We start from the raw sequence: 20,809 nt of genomic DNA, 5'->3' as shown, positions 1-20,809 counted from the left end.
ATTTTAATTTTCTTCTTGATATTCTTGGGAGTTGAAGGAATATAATACCATGCAAACATACATTGGTGGTCTTTTGTCCTACGGAATAACTAAAATGGAAAATTGTACAATACATACTCTATGACATAAAGAACTGCAACAGCAAGAAGGCTTTTTAATTTGTCGCCCAAACTCAAAACTAAATAGGAAGTGACTAGATAATATAGTCATTCAATTTTAGGTGCAGAATCAACCTGAAGCAGCTTCAGAGCCCAGAAGTGAATGGGATGATTGGGATCCTATGCTGATATCGGAAGGACTCTTTTCTGCAGCCAATATCTTGAGGTAAAACTGTTGAATAATTTTTTCAAGTATTCAAAAAATATAGCTTTTAATTTTGAGTGGAAAATTTCAAACGATAACATTGAAGAAATGTCTTGTTCAAATTTATTTAATTCTTCGTTGATATGTCTTATTATTGCTTCAACTTTTAGTGACTGAATTTATTTCTCTTCTCAATATTCAAAGTATACTTTACACCAACATTGGGCACTTGGACATTCTAGAACTCTCTCCATATGTCTCGTAGGGTATGTACAATTCCAATTTGAATTTCAAATTCTTTCCAACAGTTTAGAGAATGCGAAATTGGTTGAATAGCATCTGAGCAGTTTGTACCTCTGTCTACGACCAAGTTGACGCTGGTCTTCGTCAGCTTCTACCCCATACCATAGTTTCTCTCTCCCTTATCAAAGGAGACTTTTGTGGTTGAGAAAATTTAGAAAAGGCATTGGTCTTTGTATTTGCACTTAGACACCAACGAGTTGCCATGATTCTGTTGCCAATGTCTTGTTCAACTTTATTTATTTTTTCATTGATATGTCTGATTGTTGCTCCAACTTCTCCATTATTCGTCACTGAATTTCTTCCTCTTCTCAATATTCAAAGTATATATCTTCACACCTACATTAGGTACTTGAACATTTTGGAAAACCCTCTCTCCGTGCTTATCCACATAAGTCTCGTAGGGTATGTGCAATTCCAATTTGAATTTCAATCTTTCCAACAGTTGAGAGAACGCAAAATTCGTGGCATCGCATCTAAGCAACTTGTAATTCCTATCTATGGCCAAATTGACGCTAGCTTTCGTCAACTTCAACCCCAAACCATAATTTCTCTCTCCCTTATCAATGAAAACGTTGGTGGTTGAGAAAATTTCGAACAGACATCGGTTTTTGTCGAACAGCCTCGGTGCTCCCTCCAAAAACGAGTAGAACATCAATAATTTCTTTGTTTTCGGGCATTCCTGCTTTTCAGCAAGTCTGGCCAGAAGCACGGAGTCCCAGGGTTTTACCGTTTCGTTCAAACTCACCCCCAGCATGCGGCCTGTGTATTTGCACTTGGCCACCAAGGAATTGCCTTCGTTAAGGCGGTCCATAATTCGAGTGGCCAAGGTCTTGTTCAACTTCAGGCCCAAGAATTTCAACGTGGGTTCCTCCCTGAAGTAATTCTTCTCCATTATTTTGAGGACGTTGGGAAATTCCTCGACTTTGGGTTCACAGATTATGTATGGAGATTTCTTCTTGCATTTTCTTGGGTTCATTCGTCGAGGTTCTGGACATGGTTTTGTCGAGTAGAATTTGTGAGAAGTTCCTGAAAATGGGCGACATATGATACGAGGAATTTTGGTGAAACGAAATGATGATGACATTTTATTTTTTTGACATATTTTTGGATGTTAGTTTTTGAAGTTTATTTGACTCATGTCGTCGTTTCTACTTTGTCAGAATTGTTTCTGAGGTTTCCTTTGTGTTACTTCTATGTTTTATTTGAAAATATGTTGCCAATGTACAGTCCATTCAGGAATTATTGACATCGAAGTAGGCCATGAACGTCTAGTCGCGGCTTTATTTCTGGTTACAAAAATATCACTAAAAATTACTATGGTTCATCATAGAAATAACCAGTTCAAATTATTTTCATAATTTTTGTATCCGAAAGATCCTGAATTTTCGGAATTACGATTATTACGAAGGGACGCATACAGTCATGATTTCATAAATTGAAATTCAGATTATATAACGTTAAAATATAGTGAAATGCTATCTCATTTCAAGGAAATCCAATGAAGAGATATCTATTCATTTAAGAGTCGCTTATGAAAGATCCCATTGAAGATCATTAAAATATTCATATTCCTTTTCACCAAAGGCTCTTCAAAAATTGTTGCATTACAGATGGACACTGGATACCAACCTGCTTGCAAAATTCTTATCAAATAACTTTTATGGATCATTTCAACTGTGGTGTCTAAACTGGTGAAGAAAACAGAAAAAACTGGTTGATAAATAAAAAGTGTAGCTTAGTGAATGGAAGAGCCATATCATAATAAGACAGAAATAAAATTCAAAGAATCCATTTAGTATATGAATTTTGACATCACAGTTGTACCGTAACTTTCAAAATTGGTACCAATTTATCAGCCGATGTGGTGTAAATTACTTTCTAAAGTCACTATTTATTGAAACTGTTCATGACATGAATGATTGATTAAACTTGTATGAAAAATATAGGTACTATTTGTACTCGAGTTTTCTGTTTTTTATTGAAATGCTTTTATACTAGTTTCTATTGAATTACATAAATTATTTTTCCCATAACAGCTTTAACTCGCTCACTAAAAGCATTTTTGCATGAAATTATTTTTAATTTGTGAATTTCAAAATTTTATTGCATTCTATTATTATCTTCAAGTGGGTAAGAGGTGAAGAAATTCTTGAAGTTACTCTTCTGAATATATTTTTCCATTAAATACTCATTAAAAATTCTTTAAAGCAATTGGAATTCATTAGATTTTTGGATTAATCATTGAAGAACAAAAAACAGATATAACAATACTTAATTTCAATATAGAATATAAATAAACTATAGATGCAATGCCAAGACTTTCTTTAGCAATCCAATTATAAAATAATTCTCTCTTCATAGATTTATATAATCCTCATGATCACCACTGTCAAAACAAAACATCCAGGTAAAAATCCAAATATCCGGCATTCAAAATAGTGCTCCTACTTTTACCCTTGAATATAATTGAAAAACATTTTGTTTTCTTTCTAGAGTCCACTGTTGAATAATGCTGGCATTTTCAAATAATCAAGTTTCCTCCAGAATTTCACATTTTGTTGCAAATATTCTCTGTATTCACCATAAAATCGTACTCAACTTATTATATTTTTCTGTTTATCAATAAGAAGTTTATGTAATGTTGTCTTTGATTGATTAAAATTCAGATGCTTTTTGATCAAATTTCATCCAGGCTGATATATTGGTTGCTTTTGGCTTGGCTTCTGGTAACAATCAAATCATTCAATGATTCTTTGAAGGTGAAATCGTATTGCACAGGTTTTCTTCCACTAATAATCCAGGTTGTAATGACTTGCCTTCTTCTTTTTTCAAATAGTACTGTGAGAAATACTCAAATAAACTAATCAATGTGTGTTTGAAATTGAAACAACTTTAAGTTTCAAAATTTCTTCGATCAAAACCAATAACACAAACAAACTGAAATCTAACCTCCTGTCAATGACATTTCCAATGCCAACCCGAAATCTGCAATTCAAAATGTTACTGAATGAGCCAGTACCAACTTAATTTCGATTTTCCAAAGCCACCCGGGATGTCAATAATTCTTGAATGGACTGTACTTACGAATTTATTTTTTGAGTAGAAATTGCGAAAAACTAACTATGAGAATTTCGAAATGTGTTCATTTCTCGAACGGTTCTAAAGGTTGAAAATTATCCCAGATAAGCTGAAATCGATAGAATTCACAATTTATGTTTTCGTGTTATTCACGTAAGCAGAGGATTCGAGCGACTCGACATTCTCGATTCCAATTTCTCTGGCATAGTCTGAAATAATGCTTTCCAATGTGCAAGACTGTCACAGCCAGGAATCAAGTCTATTGTTTGGGATAATCTGATTTTGCCGGTAAAATCCAGCGTTCTCATTGAATTCAGATTGAAGCTTCACTTCCTAGAAGACTATTTCCTGCACATGTATCATTTGTATGTGACACATACTTCATCAATCCTCTGAAAATGGAATATCCATTGGGGAATGCTTTGAATGATGGAAAATCGAAAACTGGAATATATCTATCATTCAATGTAGTCAAAGATTTTGTTTGATTATCATCAAATCCAAAAGCCGTTGCTTCGTTCAGGAAAATTTTCTGAATAAAAATTATTTGAACTTGCTCCAATATTTCTGATCGTGGAATGTGGTTTTAGTTATTGACCATTAATTCCAAGACAACCTGTACAAGATATATAAAAATAACTCAAAGGTGTTTTTTCATAATATTGAATAACATTTTTTTCAGTTCGTTGAAGCTGGTTTACATATTTTCCGTCAATCCACATTTGGGACCCCTACAAGTTTCTCTGTCAAGAATGGTAATGGATATCATGAAATTCTTCTTCTTGTGTATTCTCGTACTTTTCGCCTTCTCCTGTGGTAAGTTATTTCCTCAAAACCTTATTAACTAGTCTTAAAAAGAAAAAATGCAAAGTCTTCGTTCCCCAGAGAAAATCATTTTTTTTATGAAAATTCATAAAATATTCAAATATGCAGGAAACGTAGGGAGATAATACACCCTGCGAATTCTACATAACCTCATTCATTTCGACGTTATAACATGTTTTGGCTTTCCATCAGGCCTAAACCAGCTTTTGGGCTACTACGCTAAAGCTGAGAAACAGAAGTGCTTCGATACTTTGGATAAATGTGATCCGAAAGAGAAAGACTCAAATGCTTGCATGATCTGGAGGAGATTTTCTAAGTGAGTAATTTGTTGCGTATTGCTACAGTGATTCAAACTCGTTGAGAATTCACGAACATTACTTGTTTTATGGTATAAAACAGTTTTTACTCCAAATGAAATGGAATTCGTGATTTCATTTTTTCAGGAATATAAAAAATTATTTCATGGTTTTACAGCTTTGCACGTAAATATCTACACTAAGAACAAAATTATTTTTTTATGAGAAATTACTGTTTTAATTTTTTCAAAGACACCATGCCTCGGTTGAATTCTTTATTGGACAAAATCTGACTTGAAGTTTCTAGGAATATAGCTATTCAAAACATTGTTTTTCTATGATAAAAAAAACTTATTGATCGGAATGAAATTTTGTAATTGAATGTAGAATGAAAATGTATAGCCTCGTTCAAAATTTTATGTTAATAGCGTAAACATAACGAAAGAAATTAAAAAAATTACAAAACCAAATTAAACAATATTTCCATAACCAAAAAATAATAATGTTTTTGAAAGTGCTTTTTTCAATCGATATAAATTCTTGCAGCTTATTCGAAACAATCCAAACATTGTTCTGGGCCGTGTTCGGCCTTATAGACCTCGAAAACTTCGAACTCAGTGAAATTAAGACCTTCACCAGGTTCTGGGGTTTACTGATGTTTGGTTGTTATTCCGTCATCAACATAGTAGTACTGTTGAATCTCCTCATAGCCATGATGAATCATTCGTATCAGCTCATATCGGTAAGTCAGCCAATGGATATCTGATAAAAAATCTAAGCTACACATGTTGAACCACCTCATTTTGTCGCCATATGTTTTATTCGTCAGGGGCTTCATAATTGATTGTAGCATCGTATGTGTTTTTGAAATATTTTTAATTATTCATCATATGGCAATAATCTATATTATTATTTTTGTTGAGTCAGTACCGGGAGACTAACTGTTGAGTTCAGAAAAATGAATTGACGTGTCGAATGGATCATGTATATAGGGTGTTTTTTTTCGAGGTATATAACTTTAAGTTAGCATTACTGTTCAACATGACGACCGATTTGACAGCTGTTAAGTGATTTATTTTCAGTTTGGTTTGACAATTCATCATGAATAGACTCACGCCTGAACAACGCTTGCAAATAGTGCAATTTTATTTCGAAAATAATGGTTCTGTGCGGAATAAGTATCGCGCACTACGTCCATTTTATTTTGTTCAGCGATGAAGCGCACTTCTGGTTGAATGGCTACGTCAACAAACAAAACTGCCGCATTTGGAGTGAAGCTAATCCTCCAGTGTATGTCGAAACACCGTTACATTCAGAAAAACGGACTTGGTGCGCTTTATGGGCTGGTGGAATCATTGGTCCGTACTTATTCAAAAACGATGATGGCCAGAACGTTACAGTCAATGGTGATCGGTATAATGCCATGATTACTAACTTTTTCATTCCTGAATTGAACAACCATGATGTCCAGGAGCTGTGGTTCCAACAAGACGGCGCAACATGTCACACAGCTCGTGCCACTATCGATTTATTGAAAGACACGTTTGGTGACCGCCTAATTTCACGTTTTGGACCTGTGAATTGGCCTCCAAGATCTTGTGATTTAACACCGCTAGACTACTTTTTGTGGGGCTATGTATAGTCATTGGTCTATGCAGATAAGCCACAAACCCTTGACCATTTGGAAGACAACATTCGCCGTATTATTGCCGATATACGGCCACAAATGTTGGAAAAGTCATCGAAAATTGGACGTCCAGATTGGACTACATCCGAGCCAGCAATTTAAAGTTCTATAGCTTTAAAAAAAACACCCTTTATATAAGATCAATCGACGCGTCGATTTGGTCTTACTAGCGTTCTGTCGCATCGACTGTAATACGTTTCTGCCTTTTAATTTTTCAAGAATATATCGAATAAAATTTCAATAATAATCTTCAACTAGTCAAATATTTCCAACACCTTTTTGGTTTATTATTCGCAGAATGTCACATAGTATACCTACTATGATTGAACGATTAAATAGGCTTCATTCACGTCTTGGAATTCTGGGATTTATTGGAGACGAGATTCGGCCACTGATGAAAAATGTATTTTGAGAGAATAATCAATGTTCCTCATTTGTATTCCAGTTCCTCCAATCGCAAATCAACTTAGTGCCGGAATTTCAATGTCGATCCCCGCTATTCAAATTGGTTGATTGAGATACCTTTGTTTGCCTGCAGCAACGACAATGTCTCTAATGAACTACATTTTCTGCTACATTCCTATAATTAGAGGTCAATACCAAATACCATCGCATGTGTTTCATATTCGATATTCTCTCAGGAGATTTTGTGCACTGTCCGACAATTCCCAGAAGCTTTTTCAGTGAATATTTTTTGTTGCAAAGCACTAGTATTGGTTGTTTCTATTTTCATATGTAAAAAATAAATCCCATGAAATTATCTACCAGATTAAGTCTTGTATTATTATTTAAAGGCCCCAAGCTCTTTAGCAAACACTTATACGCAACAGATTGATACTTCTCTTATTTTGATATTTTTTCATTCATTTCTCATAGATTTATATTTATTCTTGCCCTGCATTCAAAATGATTCATTACAGAATTCTTGCATTTGCAGGAGAGAGCTGATGTAGAATGGAAGTTCGCCAGAAGCAAACTATGGATCAGCTTTTTTGAGGAAGGTGGAACAGCCCCACCTCCATTCAATATTGTTCCTACCCCAAAAAGTGCTTGGTACATCGTCCAATGGGTACAAAAAAAGTTTTTCGGGCATTCGAGGCAAGCTAAGAAGGAGCACATGCAGACAATAAGAGTAAGTTTTTTTTTCTAGCTACAAATAACTTTAGCAAGAACCGATCTACGTCTGAGTGGGTTCACATTTGAAGTAGATCAGAAAGTCGGTATATCTCTAAAGCGCCAATTTATATTCAGCATAAAGATAAATTCCTGATTTTCCGAATTTCCGGTAGATGTGGCAATGTCGAAATTTTGTTGCTACTATTTAGATTGATAGATGAATCAGAATCGGTTGAAGAATTTTCAAGACTTGCGAATCAACCGAAATCGCAACCAAAATAACAACATTTTTGGAATTTACGCCCTCCGAAACTGATTTCTTGATATATTTTTTTGAAAACGAAAAAATTCTTTGGCTCTATTGGTAGAGCCGTAAGACGAATCAAGTTCTTAAGGAAAGCTCTGGTTTGACGATTGTTATGAGAAAGCTTATGAATGAGATTTTTACTAAAATTCAGCAATTGTTATTTGAAAAAAGAAGAAAAAAATAAAAACCAAACTTCATTGTAAGCAAATTTTCGAATTTATATTCATGAACTGAATCCCTGAGTTTGCTGAATTCGTGTGAATAACTGATAGGAGCAATCTTCACATAAATACGTTAAAGCCAATATTAAATGGAATACCTATCCCACCATGATTTGAATTTCATTGAAGTTTGATATTTCCATCGTAAAACAGCCAATATCAAAGAGTAATAAATGTTTTCTGCTCCCATCTCTAACGGCATTACTTTTATCTAAGATTTTATTTCATTCAGGTTCGTTGGTTTCATTTTAGTGCCATCCTGGTGTTTATTGAGATAGGTTGGATGATGAGATAAGTTGTTGAATGTAGCGAATGAAAAAGTTTGCATTGTCATCAGAATCAAACTCCTACTTCGCCAAAAAAGCTTACAACATAAGTATCAAGTGATCTACATTTTACCTGATTCTTATAACTCATATTTGTGATTAATTGTCAAGTTATTATCCTATACCTATAGTTGTTGCTGTTGTATATATAATTGATATTGTGTATATGATGTAATAATGGTCTAAAGGATAAAAATATATATTATTATTATTATTAGTACAGCAACAAAAAATAGGCACAATTCTTTATGGTTTCCTTCTGAAGCTAAAAAAAGTGAAATCAAGTGTTATCAATCTGTTTCTCGAACTAGACACCTGATGGAAATGACATGAAAATTGAAATGACATTAGAAATGTCAAAAGTAATGCAGTGTTGCCATTATAACTATCTTGAATCGAATCATACATTATGAAGAAGATAAATCCAGCTGATTTCTTTTTTTTTTTCAGAGGAAAGTGAAGCAGGCAAATGAGCGAGACTTCAGATATCAAGTAAGTGAATCTATTTCGAAATTTGGGCGGTATTAAAGCGATTTATATCTCCCAAGAGCATCATGAGGAACCTCGTTAGGAGATACGTCACAGTGGAGCAGCGCAAGGCAGAAAACCAAGGTGTCACGGAAGACGATGTTAATGAGATCAAACAGGATATTTCCGCTTTCAGGTTCGAGTTGATAGAAATCCTGAAGAATTCTGGAATGAATACTTCCACTGCACTCAGCGCCATGGGTGAGTGAATAATTTTGTTCGATCGCGTAATGATCGCAATTTGTGTATACATAGGCGTACAACTTTGATTCCGCCGTTTTTTTGCGAAAATCGAGACTTTATTGTAAAAAACTGGTTATATATTGATAATTCAAAGTATTGTCCATCGCTGGCCACTGCTTTCTCCCATCTTTCGGGCAGCGTACGAATCCCGCGTTGAAAAAACTGGTTATCTTTTGAAGAGATCCACGAATCGATCCAATTTTTTACTTTTTCATAAGACCGGAAGTGCTGGTCACCCAAGCTGTGTGACATTGATGGAAACAAGTGATAGTACGAGGGAACAATATCTGGAGAATGCGGCGGAAGGGGTAGAACTTCCCATTTCAACATTTCCAAGTATGTCTTGACAACTTTCGCAACATGGAGTCGAGCATTATCATGCTGTAAAATCACTTTATCGAACCTCTCGTTGTATTGCGGCCGTTTGTCTTTCAATGCTCGGCTCAAACGCATTAATTGCTTTCGATAACGATCGCCTGTTGTTTCAGTCAGTTTAAACAACTCATAATACACTACGCCAAATACTGAGCATGACCTTAGAACCGAGAATATTCGGTTTGGCCGTCGACGTGGAAGCATGGCTGCGATATCCCCATAATTTTCTGCGCTCTTATTACCGTAATGAACCCATTTTTAGTCTTCAGTCACAATGCGATGCAGAAATCCCTTTCGTCTTTAACTTGCAAGCTTCTGGTCACAAGCAAACAAACGTTGTTCAACATATCTCGGCTTCAACTCGTACGGCACCCAATTTCCTTGTTTCTGAATCATTCCCATGACTTTCAGGCGTTTTAAATTGGTTGTTTCTTCACTCCCAATGACCCAGCCAATTCTTGTTGCGTTTGACACGAGTCTTGATCAAGTAATGCCTCTAATTCTGCATCTTCGAAAACCTACTCTCTTCCACCGCCATGCTGGTCTTCGACGTCAAAATCACCGTTCTTGAAGCGTTGAAACCACTCTCGACACGTTTTTTCACTTAAAGCAGCCTCACCATAGGTATTTGAGAGCCTTCGATGAGCCACAGTCGCAAATTTCTCCTTATTAAAGCAGAAAATTTAAGCCTCCCGCAGATGTCGAGAATTTGGCTCGTAAGTTGATATGTTTAATCGTGAATAACTTTATGATGCAGTCACAAATCGACTAATATTTCGATAGCTTATTTTTACAAATAGCTAAGCTTATTGTATGACATCTACGATATATTTATTTCGACTACCACTTACCGCTACAGCCATCTATTGCAAAACGGCGGAAGAAAGTTGTAGGTACACCTAATATTAGCAAAGATATTTTTACTACAATTAACATTAAAAAAAAAAAACAATGGGAGAATGGGACTTAGATATAAGGCGTTCATTCATTCATACGATCTTGAAGAACACAGAAATTTATACAGGGTATTCCACGCGCTATTACGGTTGAGCAATGAAATTTTCAGTATCATTAGGCTCCATTAGAACTACATTCTCAAATGGTTTTGAAATACACTGGGTATACCGACAAAATCTGAATTACCAAATTTACTTGTAACAAAGCACCGTTCACACCGTTTTCGATAAAATTGGGTTTACCAAGATAAATGAATCACTCTGTACAAACTTGATGAGAAGTTAAATCAAACCGAAAATTTAGGTCAAAATGGCCTAAGTTTCAACGTGCTACTCATGCTACACTTGAAAATGTCACCAACAGCATATCGCAATATGTTCCCCAACAATAGAACATTTTCGGGTCTATTTCTGTTTAGGGCCATTCATCAAGAGGTTGAAAATCCGGCATTGGCAATAACTAAAACGAACTTTATCGACATTTGTAACATAATTCCTTCACGCAAAATGATTGCGTGGTCGAATCAAGGCGTCAAGACATAAATTTTCCAGCTGAATGATCACCTATTCGCATGTTGGTTAGCTTGGTAAAAATCGGCTGCTAAGGTCACTCTCAGAAAGCGAAATTAGAAGGAAGATCGAATTTTTCTGGATGGTGAATTGTTAATGAGTAGAATAGCCCATCTAGGATGATAAACTCCAAGAAATTCAATGAAAATTCGATGAGATGTTTCTACCAATGGAATAAATCTAGTTTTCGGTGAACTCGGCAGTAAACTTGAAGCTGGCGTAACCAAACTTTATCCGAGAGATTTTTAATAATCAGAATTTGACGCACACATTTCATCCTGAGGAATTTTCAAATTTGACGCACATTTCGACAACTAAGTTGTCATAATCAGAAACATAAAACACTACAAATTTTAGCCACTTGGAATGTGGTAGGCTGTGGCAGTGCCTCAATCACTTTGGACAATTCCAAAGTCCTATGAACATGGTCCAGCAAACGCTTTGTTTTCGAGATACAGGCTGTTTCTTGTAGTCCTACTTTTTTGTGGTGATTATAAAAGGTGTTTTTTTTAGAGCTATAGAACCTTAAATTGCAATGAAACAACGATGGATTATTCGATTGACATGAATTTTATTTATACGCAAGATAATCTTGTGGCATTACATTTTAAATATGATTTCTGGCATATGACCGCCACGGCTGGCTCGGATGTAGTCCAATCTGGCCGTCCAATTTTCGATGACTTTTTCCAACATTTGTGGCCGTATATCGGCAATAACACGGCGAATGTTGTCTTCCAAATGGTCAAGGGTTTGTGGCTTATCCGCATAGACCAATGACTTTACATAGCCCCGCAGAAAGTAGTCTAGCGGTGTTAAATCACAAGATCTTGGAGGCCACTTCACAGGTCCAAAACGTGAAATTAGGCGGTCACCAAACGTGTCTTTCAATAAATCGATTGAGACACGAGCTGTGTGACATGTTGCGCCGTCTTGTTGGAACCACAGCTCCAGGACATCATGGTTGTTCAATTCAGGAATGAAAAAGTTAGTAATCATGGCTCTATATCGATCACCATTGACTGTTGTGGCCATCATCGTTTTTGAAGAAGTACAGCCCATAAAGCGCACCAAACAGTCAGTTTTTCTGGATGTAATGGTGTTTCGACATACACTTGAGGATTAGCTTCACTCCAAATGCGGCAGTTTTGTTTGTTGACGTAGCCATTCAACCAGAAGTGCGCTGCATCGCTAAACAAAATTCGCGCGATACGTATTCCGCACAGAACCATTATTTTCGAAATAAAATTGCACTATTTGCAAGCGTTGTTCAGGCGTGAGTCTATTTGTGATGAATTGCCAAAACAAACTGAGAATAAATGACTTGACAGCTGTTAAATTGGTTCCAATCTTGAACAGTAATGCCAACTCAAAGTTATATACCTCGAAAAAAAACACCCTATACCAGCTCATCGAATCTTTATTAATGTTTGCTACAATTTCGGTAAATAAGTATCAAAACTTATAATAAGTTTATTCATCAAAGCTCACTAACTGGATCATTATAATAATTTTGTTTTTCCTGAGGATTACTAGCGAATTTTCTTCTCGAAATCGGTAGAAGATACGAAAAAACTACAAGAATCCAAAAAGTGTAGTACTGGACCAAAGTTCCTCTTCACATTTTTCTAAACTATCAGTAGTCCACAAAAAAAAAGGTCTGAAGGAAAGAATCGAGTTCTGTTCCAGAAAAAATATTACCCTGTAGATTTAGAATCAAAATTAGCATATTACATGATGAAAACTATGATTTGAAATGTATATGCTAAATTTAAGTTGTATATCTTGTGAAGGGAATGTGCTATGAGGAAAAAAACTTCAACACCCTGTGTCTCGAAAACAAAAGGTTTGCGGGTCGAAGTTTATAGGACCTTTTTTTTTCATGAAATGACCCGAAGAATCTTTCATTTTTGTTTGTTTCGCCAATATAGGAACACCCTGTATTTGTCAAGAAAACAACACTCGTGCTGGAAAATAATCAGTTAAGGTTACTTTCAAGGGTTGCGATTGCTTTCTTGCCAAATCGTCTGTAATTTTCAGCGAATATTCCAACGCTGTGATATAACAATCAAATAAATGAAGAGCACCTACTAAATGTTGAAACATTATTCGAAGTAAAATCATAATATCCACTACTCCCTGTAATTTCGCTTTTATAGTTTTAGTTCACTATTATACGTGCAGTTATAAAAGACAAGAATATTAATCCCGTATTCACACCATTATTTCTACACCACATCATCTACGCTCAAATTAAATAACAACCTTAAAATTTCTCAACGCCAAATAACAGCCATAGTGAACATCCAACTAACAGTCAACATCAATAAACGTCACGTGATGTGAAACGAACGAGAATGAAAATATGAGGAAGACATCATCGGATAACGCCTTTGAAATATATTACAGGCACCGGAGGCAAGAAGAACCGACAGAAAGAGAGACGTCTGATGAAGGGTTTCAATATAGCTCCGCAACCCTCAACAATATCCCTGCCTCCAGTTGCTGAATTTATTGCCTCGCTCCAGCAGGAAGGTCATCATCATGACTTCTTCGGCTCCACGTTGTCCAATATCTTCAATTCGACTCCCAGGAAACTGCAACATAGTAACACCGTATCGACGTCACAAGGAAGTATCAACGAGGGTCATCAGTGTCACAGAGGCGGCAATGGAAAGTGAGTATTCAGTTTTTAATGATTTATGAATAACTGGTGTCTTAATCTTTATACAACTACAAGAAAACAAGGTTTTACGGCAATTTTCTTCACACCATGTGGTCCAGGGCTCAACCAATGTTTTGATTGATTGAACATATTGAACCAATCAATCATAGAATCATTGAACCTTTTTAGAGCACCTGATTTGACTTTCCTTATCATTGGTTGAAATTCAAGGATCAATATTTTCCTCAAGAATGTTGGAGTCAATGCTCTGCACTGCACTACCGCTAAAGAGCTCATCTATGATTAGTAGATCATTGGGTATAACCTTCTGAAATGTTATGAAATGTCAAAAAATATTGCAGTGTATTTCAAATTGAATTATTCCAGTTGGAAAACTCTACGCTTCAACAATATTATTAAGATTATTGAGCGATACCCTCTATCTTGCAGACTGAGACATAAGCTGTCTATACTTGCGCCCAAGAGTGTCTCAAAAGAAGCCTGAAACGGGCGCGTATTTACGGACAGCCAGGACAAGCTGAGATCCCTGGAATCATATAGCCACGAGTCTCTTCTGACATGGGAGTGCCGTCATACTTTAAAGCAACTGGCCAGAGGCAATAAAATAATTCTACTATGGGTACCGGGGTATTGTGGTATTGAAGGAAACGAAAAAGCCGATGAACTTGCAAAAAAGACATCGAGGTTAACATCTGTTGTTCCTGAGCTCTTCTGTGGGCTTGGAAAAGACCAATACAAGGCAGCGGTCCAACAATGGGAGTGGGACAATATAAAAACCCTCTGGAGAAAACTCTGGGTCTTGCTCAGGCAAAAAAATTTGTGGTGCTTTCACCGACTTATCTCAAAAAGCTTCTGAAGCTACCACGAGCTGAGCTTTGGGTAATGGTGGGTCTGCTGATAGGACACTGTCGGTGCAAATAACTTTTGTAGCGCATTGGTAAGTCAACAGATGAGATCTGCAGGCTCTGAGGAAAGGAAATAAAAACAGCCAAACAGTTAGTGTGCAAATGTAAGGGGTTGACTGGCCTAAGAACCACTAACATGGGAAGGTCAGTTCTGGATACTCACAAAGTAACAGCCAAGGTTCCTAAGGATGTTGTCGGTTTCTTTAAGCGTATTGACGGTCTCCCTGGGTTTGTATAAATAGGTAATATTAAGAACAAGAATCAAAAATCAGTGATGCAGATTTGTGGGCTATGTAGATCTACAAGGCTATCTAGTTGAATACACAATTTCTGCACGTTTAGCTTGTAGCAGTGCCTGTGTAACTTCATAGAAATAGAGCCGAGAATTTAATCGAATATAAAACAATGTTTTCTTCAATTTGTAGTTTTTGAATGGGATTGTTTACATTGGGGTTTACAATAATCACCAACACGCTACAGTGGATGAATATTTTCCCAGAAAAAAAGAGAGAAATCATATTGTTGTCATAGCAGCGACGCAGAGCATAAATATGATTATACCAAAATCTGAATCTCCATATAGAGTGGAATCCACTCTGTGACGGACCACCGTACCGAAGTGTTGAGCCGGATATCTAGAAAAGTTATCTTCGGTTTTCTCTCCTACATAAAAACATTGCTGCAGCTCACCGATGCGGAAATGGATAGAAAATCGTTCGAGGTCCCCAAATTTCTATGTGGAAAACTCCTCTTGGAAACTGGCCAATTTCCGCGGACCTCGACATCAGAATTCTTCATGCGTTTGGGATCTGCTGAATAATTCCATCATTTGGGCGGTAGGAGGCGCTATATGTGGCATTTGAAGGAGGAATTGATTCAATGCGTTATTCTCCAATTTGCTCATTTTCAGTTCAGCAGGTATTCGTTTTTACAATAGGAATTGGCTACTAATTCATTTGTATAGGGTGTCCCAAATTCAATGCTCATTAAAAGCATCTCAAGAACTATAAAATTTAGAGAGAAAATCTTCAAGGACCCTCGATCTCTGTTTTCGAAATATCAGAAATCAGATCAGAGATATTTTGATTCGTTCTCGAGTTGCCCATGTCTGTTTCAAATATTTCGCTAAATCTTTGTTTATATAATTATTGACGATTCCCCTCAACCAGATATGAGCCTCATTACTCAACAAAACTAAGCTCTTCTTCGGTCAGTTTCAAATTAGCCAGATCAGCAAAAATGCTACGTACACGATGATCAATTGGCTTTAATTCTAGCACTAGCTGTATTTTATAAGCACGTCAGCCAACATTATTTTGTAAAATTTCCCACGTAGTCGAAGGACAAAGGCCAACGAGTTGAGAACGGTGACTTATCGACCTTACTCAACTGAAATGTCAACTCAGTTTGGCATTCTCAACTGTTACCTTATATAACAACCATCGAAACTTCTCAAACAGACCACCCAATATTTCAAAGTTTTTTGCTACTGCTAACATAAAATTTCTTTGGCAGGTTCCACTTCAAACGTACACAATCCCATAAACGCAAATGGGGAACATTGATCGAGGCAGCCAAATCTGGAAAAGTATCTCGACTCATCGGAAGGTCCAGATCCGAGGATTCTGTCTGCAATGATTGCCGTGGTAACAATCAGTCCCATAGCAACAGTCCAGCCTCCGATGAGAACATCTCAGGTAGCGGTTCTGAATCCAATCAGAGCGTGGATACCGAAACTTCCCATAACCACCACGAGCCTCAGCATCAACCGACTGAGCATCATTACGGGATAGCCCACGGCCTAGCCTTGTTGAAGAAGAAGAGAAAGAAGTTCTCTGCTTCTAGAAATTCTAGTCCGATTGTTGTTCCTCCAGGCAGTATTAATGATAGCATGGGCAGCGTGAATAAGAAGATGAGCAAGATCATCAAGAAGGTAGGTGGAGCCTCTCTTTTTTTAAGTTTGTTTTATTCTGTTTTCTCTGTTTTGTTTTTGGCCCTTCTAGGTCTTCAAGAAACATGTCAGAAGCTATCGATTATCTCTATTCATATTCTTAGGGAATTGAAATAGATTAGTTGAAAATCAAAGACAATCACTGATCACTGATGGTGCTTTCGAGCGCTTATTGGAGACCAAAGAAATGTGATGTTATTTGATTTGATTATTAGCATTTACCTCAATAAGTCCCTACCTAGTACATAGGAGGCTTTTTGTAGACCTCGAAAAAAAAATACTCCAGTAAAGTAATTGGGCTTTAAAGAAGACGTGATTTCTGAGGTTGGAGCCTATTTCCAAAGCAAATACTAATCTTTCTTCATAGCAGGTATTGAAAAGTTAGAGAGGCGTTGGAGTATTACTCTTGAAAATGACTATGTTGACACATAAAGTCGAATTTTCAAGATAAGATGCATTCTTTACTGATAAGACCTGAGACTTATTGAGTGAAATGCTGTATCCTAGAGTCCCTGATTATGACAACCTAGTTGTCGAAGTGTGCCTCAAATTAGATAATACTAGATAGTAGTTTCTTCGTTTCAACTCTAGTATCTTCGTTGTTAAGCTTCATTCAATCATAAAGCACCTCCTTTTTTATTTTATAGTCACCTTGTAAAGTCTTACAACGAGCCTCAAGTGTACCGACAAGAGTTCCTGAAGTACCAACCTTGAATCGTTTAGGGACAACGCACTCCCAACAGGAAACTGACAATGTTACTCCAACACCGCCACCTGCGATGACACCGTCAACAACAGAGGAAAGCGTAGCCACAGTAGGTTCAAAATCTTTCATTTGTTATGTTAACTTTTTCCAGTGACTCACAAATTGCAATGCCAAGAGGAATTTTCCACCTTGAAAAAGCACTGAGTTAAAATCTGAAGCTTTTTGTAGCTTGTTCGAACTCGTATTCATTTGGTTTTAGTCTTTGGAAACGTTCATTTCGAATTTGAGAGTGATTTTAGACAAACTGTTCCTCTGTGTTCTCGGAATAAGAACTGTCACTAATACACTCATAATAAAGTGTTGGCTTTTTCTCAAATTCAGTGATAACCTTCTTTTTTCAAGAGTAATAATGGTATCCATTCTGGGATGTCGAGAGAGCCTCTACTCTACAACTCCTCGTCAAGCAATCAAGCTACAGCTTCTTCGCAGACACCTGAAGATGATTACAGGAATCAGCCTCAATGTCTCCCCAAACTTCCTGGAATTATACCATTGAGCGGACATACAAACACGAACGAATGGTTGTAACAGTACTGGGAAAACATAGAATATATAGATGAGTAGTACCTTCCTAAATATCGCAATATATTGACCTAACTCAGTATACTTCTAAATATACTCAAATTTCAGAACAAACGAAAAGAATAAAGGTAATATAATACAACGATAACATAAAACACAGAAAGTAGATGGAGTCTACAAAATTTGGTTTTTTTGCTTTTTTGTATACAGGTTGCGCCATCAATACCTATATACAGGGTATTAATAATGTCCAATCTCTGAATTGACAATTTTCAAATGAAATAAAATAAAATTTGCGAAAATCAAAATCCTTCAACTTTCAATATTCGGTATCTCGGAAATTAGCAATTTTTATATAAGACATGTTAGGCAGAATCATCATATTCATATCATACAACAATTCAGAGATCGAACCTTTTTAATGAATCACTCTGTGAATATAGAAATTTCACTATTTTCGAGCTAAATCTTCTTATTATTATTTACGTTCTTTTCCATCTGATATTATATATTTTCGCTGAAACTTTCCGGATGTAGACTCCCTCAAAACCCAAATTTACATCTCATAGACATTATATCACTTTAGGGTACTCATTCATATATTTTATGTTTTTCTTCAGGGATATAGATATTTATCTGCGATCTCTATTTTCAGGGATTGATGAAATGAACCCCAGTAACACTATTTGATACATACAGCATACAGGGTAGGCTAGATAAAATAGTCCACATCAATTTGATGACATCAAATAATTCAGTTTGAGTAGTCATATATGTATAAACATTTATTTTAGCGATGGTATGACGTCTGGGATCGAATTCCAGACTTTCAGAACGATCATAAACATGGGTATTTATAGTCAATGAAAATCGAATCGGGAACAACCAAAGCCAATTATTATTATGAAAGAAATAAATACGCACACTCAGAATAAGTACATCGGCCAAATAGCAAAGGACTGACAGTACAAGCTTTGAAATTGCATGTTCTGTAAACGTTTTCAAGATGGATACAGTTGCCATCTCCGATACGTCATCAGTGACGTCATGCCATTGTAGAAATAGATATAGGTACTATACGACACTTTCAATCAAGAAAGGATGTCTTTATCGAAAATATTTGAACATTTTGGGAGATGACTACTTCTGGAACTGGTAATTTCATCAGTCCCTGATGTATTTTAAGGCTATTCACCATAGAAAATATCATTATCGATATAAATAATATTCATTGATTGTCATCGAAAAATACGAGAATAATGAAGGGAAAGAAGAGGTATTAGGTCGAATTAGATATAAGTAAATAAGATTATAAGATGATATATATCCGCCACAATTACCTACCCGAAATAAGAGTTCACTGATTCACCGTAGAGTAAAAAGTAGGTAGACAAGAATATATCACGAGAGTCAAAATATCTTTTGCCAGATTTTTGATTTAACGGAAATCCTTGCGGATTCAACGCCTTTTGGAGTAGATACTTAATTAAAAAAAATAATTTCCTTTATGTGATGACGTACCAATTATGAATCTCCGGAAATGAGAATTTTTTTTTTGTAGATCACAAAGTTGTTAATCAATTATTCGATCATATTGAATACCTATGTATAGTTTGGCCAAATATGGATTTATAATTTTTTCGGATGAATATCGTCCATCGTTGTATAGTTACTGTCCAGTGTGAATTTTTTTTACCGATTCATACTAAAATAACTTCGAAAAAAAAAATACGAGTGCCTTGACTGATTGGAAACCAATCGAAAAGAAAATGATATCCAGCGCAAATTATAAATCTATATAATTTAGGATAAGCAGGTAATAATAAATATAATATACTTAAATTAATCGAGTTCAAAAATAACTAAACTATTTTATACGAATTAAGTGACTGTTGATGTTGGCATGGTGAGGTACCTTATCCTTTACATTCGATAATATCTCATTGTTTATAATAAAATCCTCTTATTTCTTCAATCCTGAATGTGACCACTACTCAGAAAAAACGTATCTGTTGGAATTTATTTTTTGAAATCTTTTCATCTTCGAGTTATCGAAATTCATATCTGTGAGATGAATGTGAAATATGTATCATAATCAAATCATACTTTATGTATTCGTTTCTTAACTGCTGAAGTATTCACCTGGAATAGTAGAAAAGAAAATTGGATCAAGATTTTAAAGTTTCATCCTTTATGACAGCGACCATTTAGCTTCAATGTGTTTCAATGAAAGTCGAAATAAGTTAAATAAAATAATCCATCGTTGTTTGTTGTTTTTATTACTTCACAATCATTACAGAACATGATTTTCAATGGTGGATTTTTGAGTTGAATCAGTCAAAATTCTCGAAAAGGAAACATCTTACGGAAAAATGTTTCGAATAAAACATTGCAATTCAGATTGGATAATCAGGTAGATGAAAAAAAATTTGAAGCGTTTTGAAAAATATTAATAAGTTTTTTCTATTTTTCTGATTTGTGTGAATCCCTCTCCAAAAAACTAACGATCGAATTTGACCATATTTGATGCGATATTCAGAGGTTTTTGAATCTTAGATACCGAATTGGGCTTCGATTATTTGCAGAATTTTTTTTTACATATTTAATTTTTTTTTTAAATCCCGCGAAACGCGCTAGGCTTTCTTAGGAATTGACTCATTGTAAGTCGGTATAAAGGATCGAGATTTCATCATAATATCAAATTTTGAAGCAGATGTGGCCATAAACTCTTGTCGAAAAATTTTCCAAATCATACTATTCGGTTTTTTTTAAGGCAAATCTCAATGGTTCCATCTAGGAAGAGTAGCTCACACTAGATATCAGTGAGGGAAACACATAACAGGAT

At 35.8% G+C, this 20,809-nt stretch overlaps 2 protein-coding genes across 4 annotated transcripts in view; one reads left to right on the top strand and one right to left on the bottom strand.

Annotated features, from left to right (window-relative positions):
- Positions 1 to 20,229, top strand: part of LOC123684502 (transient receptor potential-gamma protein) — a 138,382-nt gene extending 118,153 nt beyond the window's left edge. For all 3 annotated transcript variants that reach the window (XM_045623788.1, XM_045623789.1, XM_045623790.1), the window contains 11 exons: positions 221 to 324; positions 4,367 to 4,500; positions 4,702 to 4,825; positions 5,352 to 5,547; positions 7,430 to 7,624; positions 8,913 to 8,954; positions 9,011 to 9,191; positions 13,544 to 13,811; positions 16,241 to 16,658; positions 17,324 to 17,491; positions 17,785 to 20,229. In XM_045623788.1, the coding sequence (XP_045479744.1) occupies positions 221 to 324; positions 4,367 to 4,500; positions 4,702 to 4,825; positions 5,352 to 5,547; positions 7,430 to 7,624; positions 8,913 to 8,954; positions 9,011 to 9,191; positions 13,544 to 13,811; positions 16,241 to 16,658; positions 17,324 to 17,491; positions 17,785 to 17,970 (2,016 nt within the window). In that variant the 3' untranslated portion in view covers positions 17,971 to 20,229. The remainder of the gene's footprint in view (positions 1 to 220; positions 325 to 4,366; positions 4,501 to 4,701; positions 4,826 to 5,351; positions 5,548 to 7,429; positions 7,625 to 8,912; positions 8,955 to 9,010; positions 9,192 to 13,543; positions 13,812 to 16,240; positions 16,659 to 17,323; positions 17,492 to 17,784) is intronic.
- Positions 403 to 1,729, bottom strand: LOC123684511. Its single transcript, XM_045623799.1, has one exon. The coding sequence runs from the start codon at positions 1,688 to 1,690 to the stop codon at positions 887 to 889; it is 804 nt and encodes a 267-aa protein (XP_045479755.1). The 5' UTR covers positions 1,691 to 1,729; the 3' UTR covers positions 403 to 886.
- Positions 20,230 to 20,809: the final 580 nt, after the last annotated feature.

The sequence above is a fragment of the Harmonia axyridis genome, chromosome 7 (assembly GCF_914767665.1).
Source record: "Harmonia axyridis chromosome 7, icHarAxyr1.1, whole genome shotgun sequence".
Taxonomy (NCBI): Eukaryota; Metazoa; Arthropoda; class Insecta; order Coleoptera; family Coccinellidae; genus Harmonia; species Harmonia axyridis.
The sequence above is the reverse complement of the archived record's forward strand: the minus strand, read 5'-3'. Positions and strand labels throughout refer to the sequence as shown.

What these genes read in the sequence shown, in the direction of transcription:
- LOC123684511 (XM_045623799.1), bottom strand. Translation starts at nt 1,690, where the DNA reads ATGTCATCATCATTTCGTTTCACCAAAATTCCTCGTATCATATGTCGC.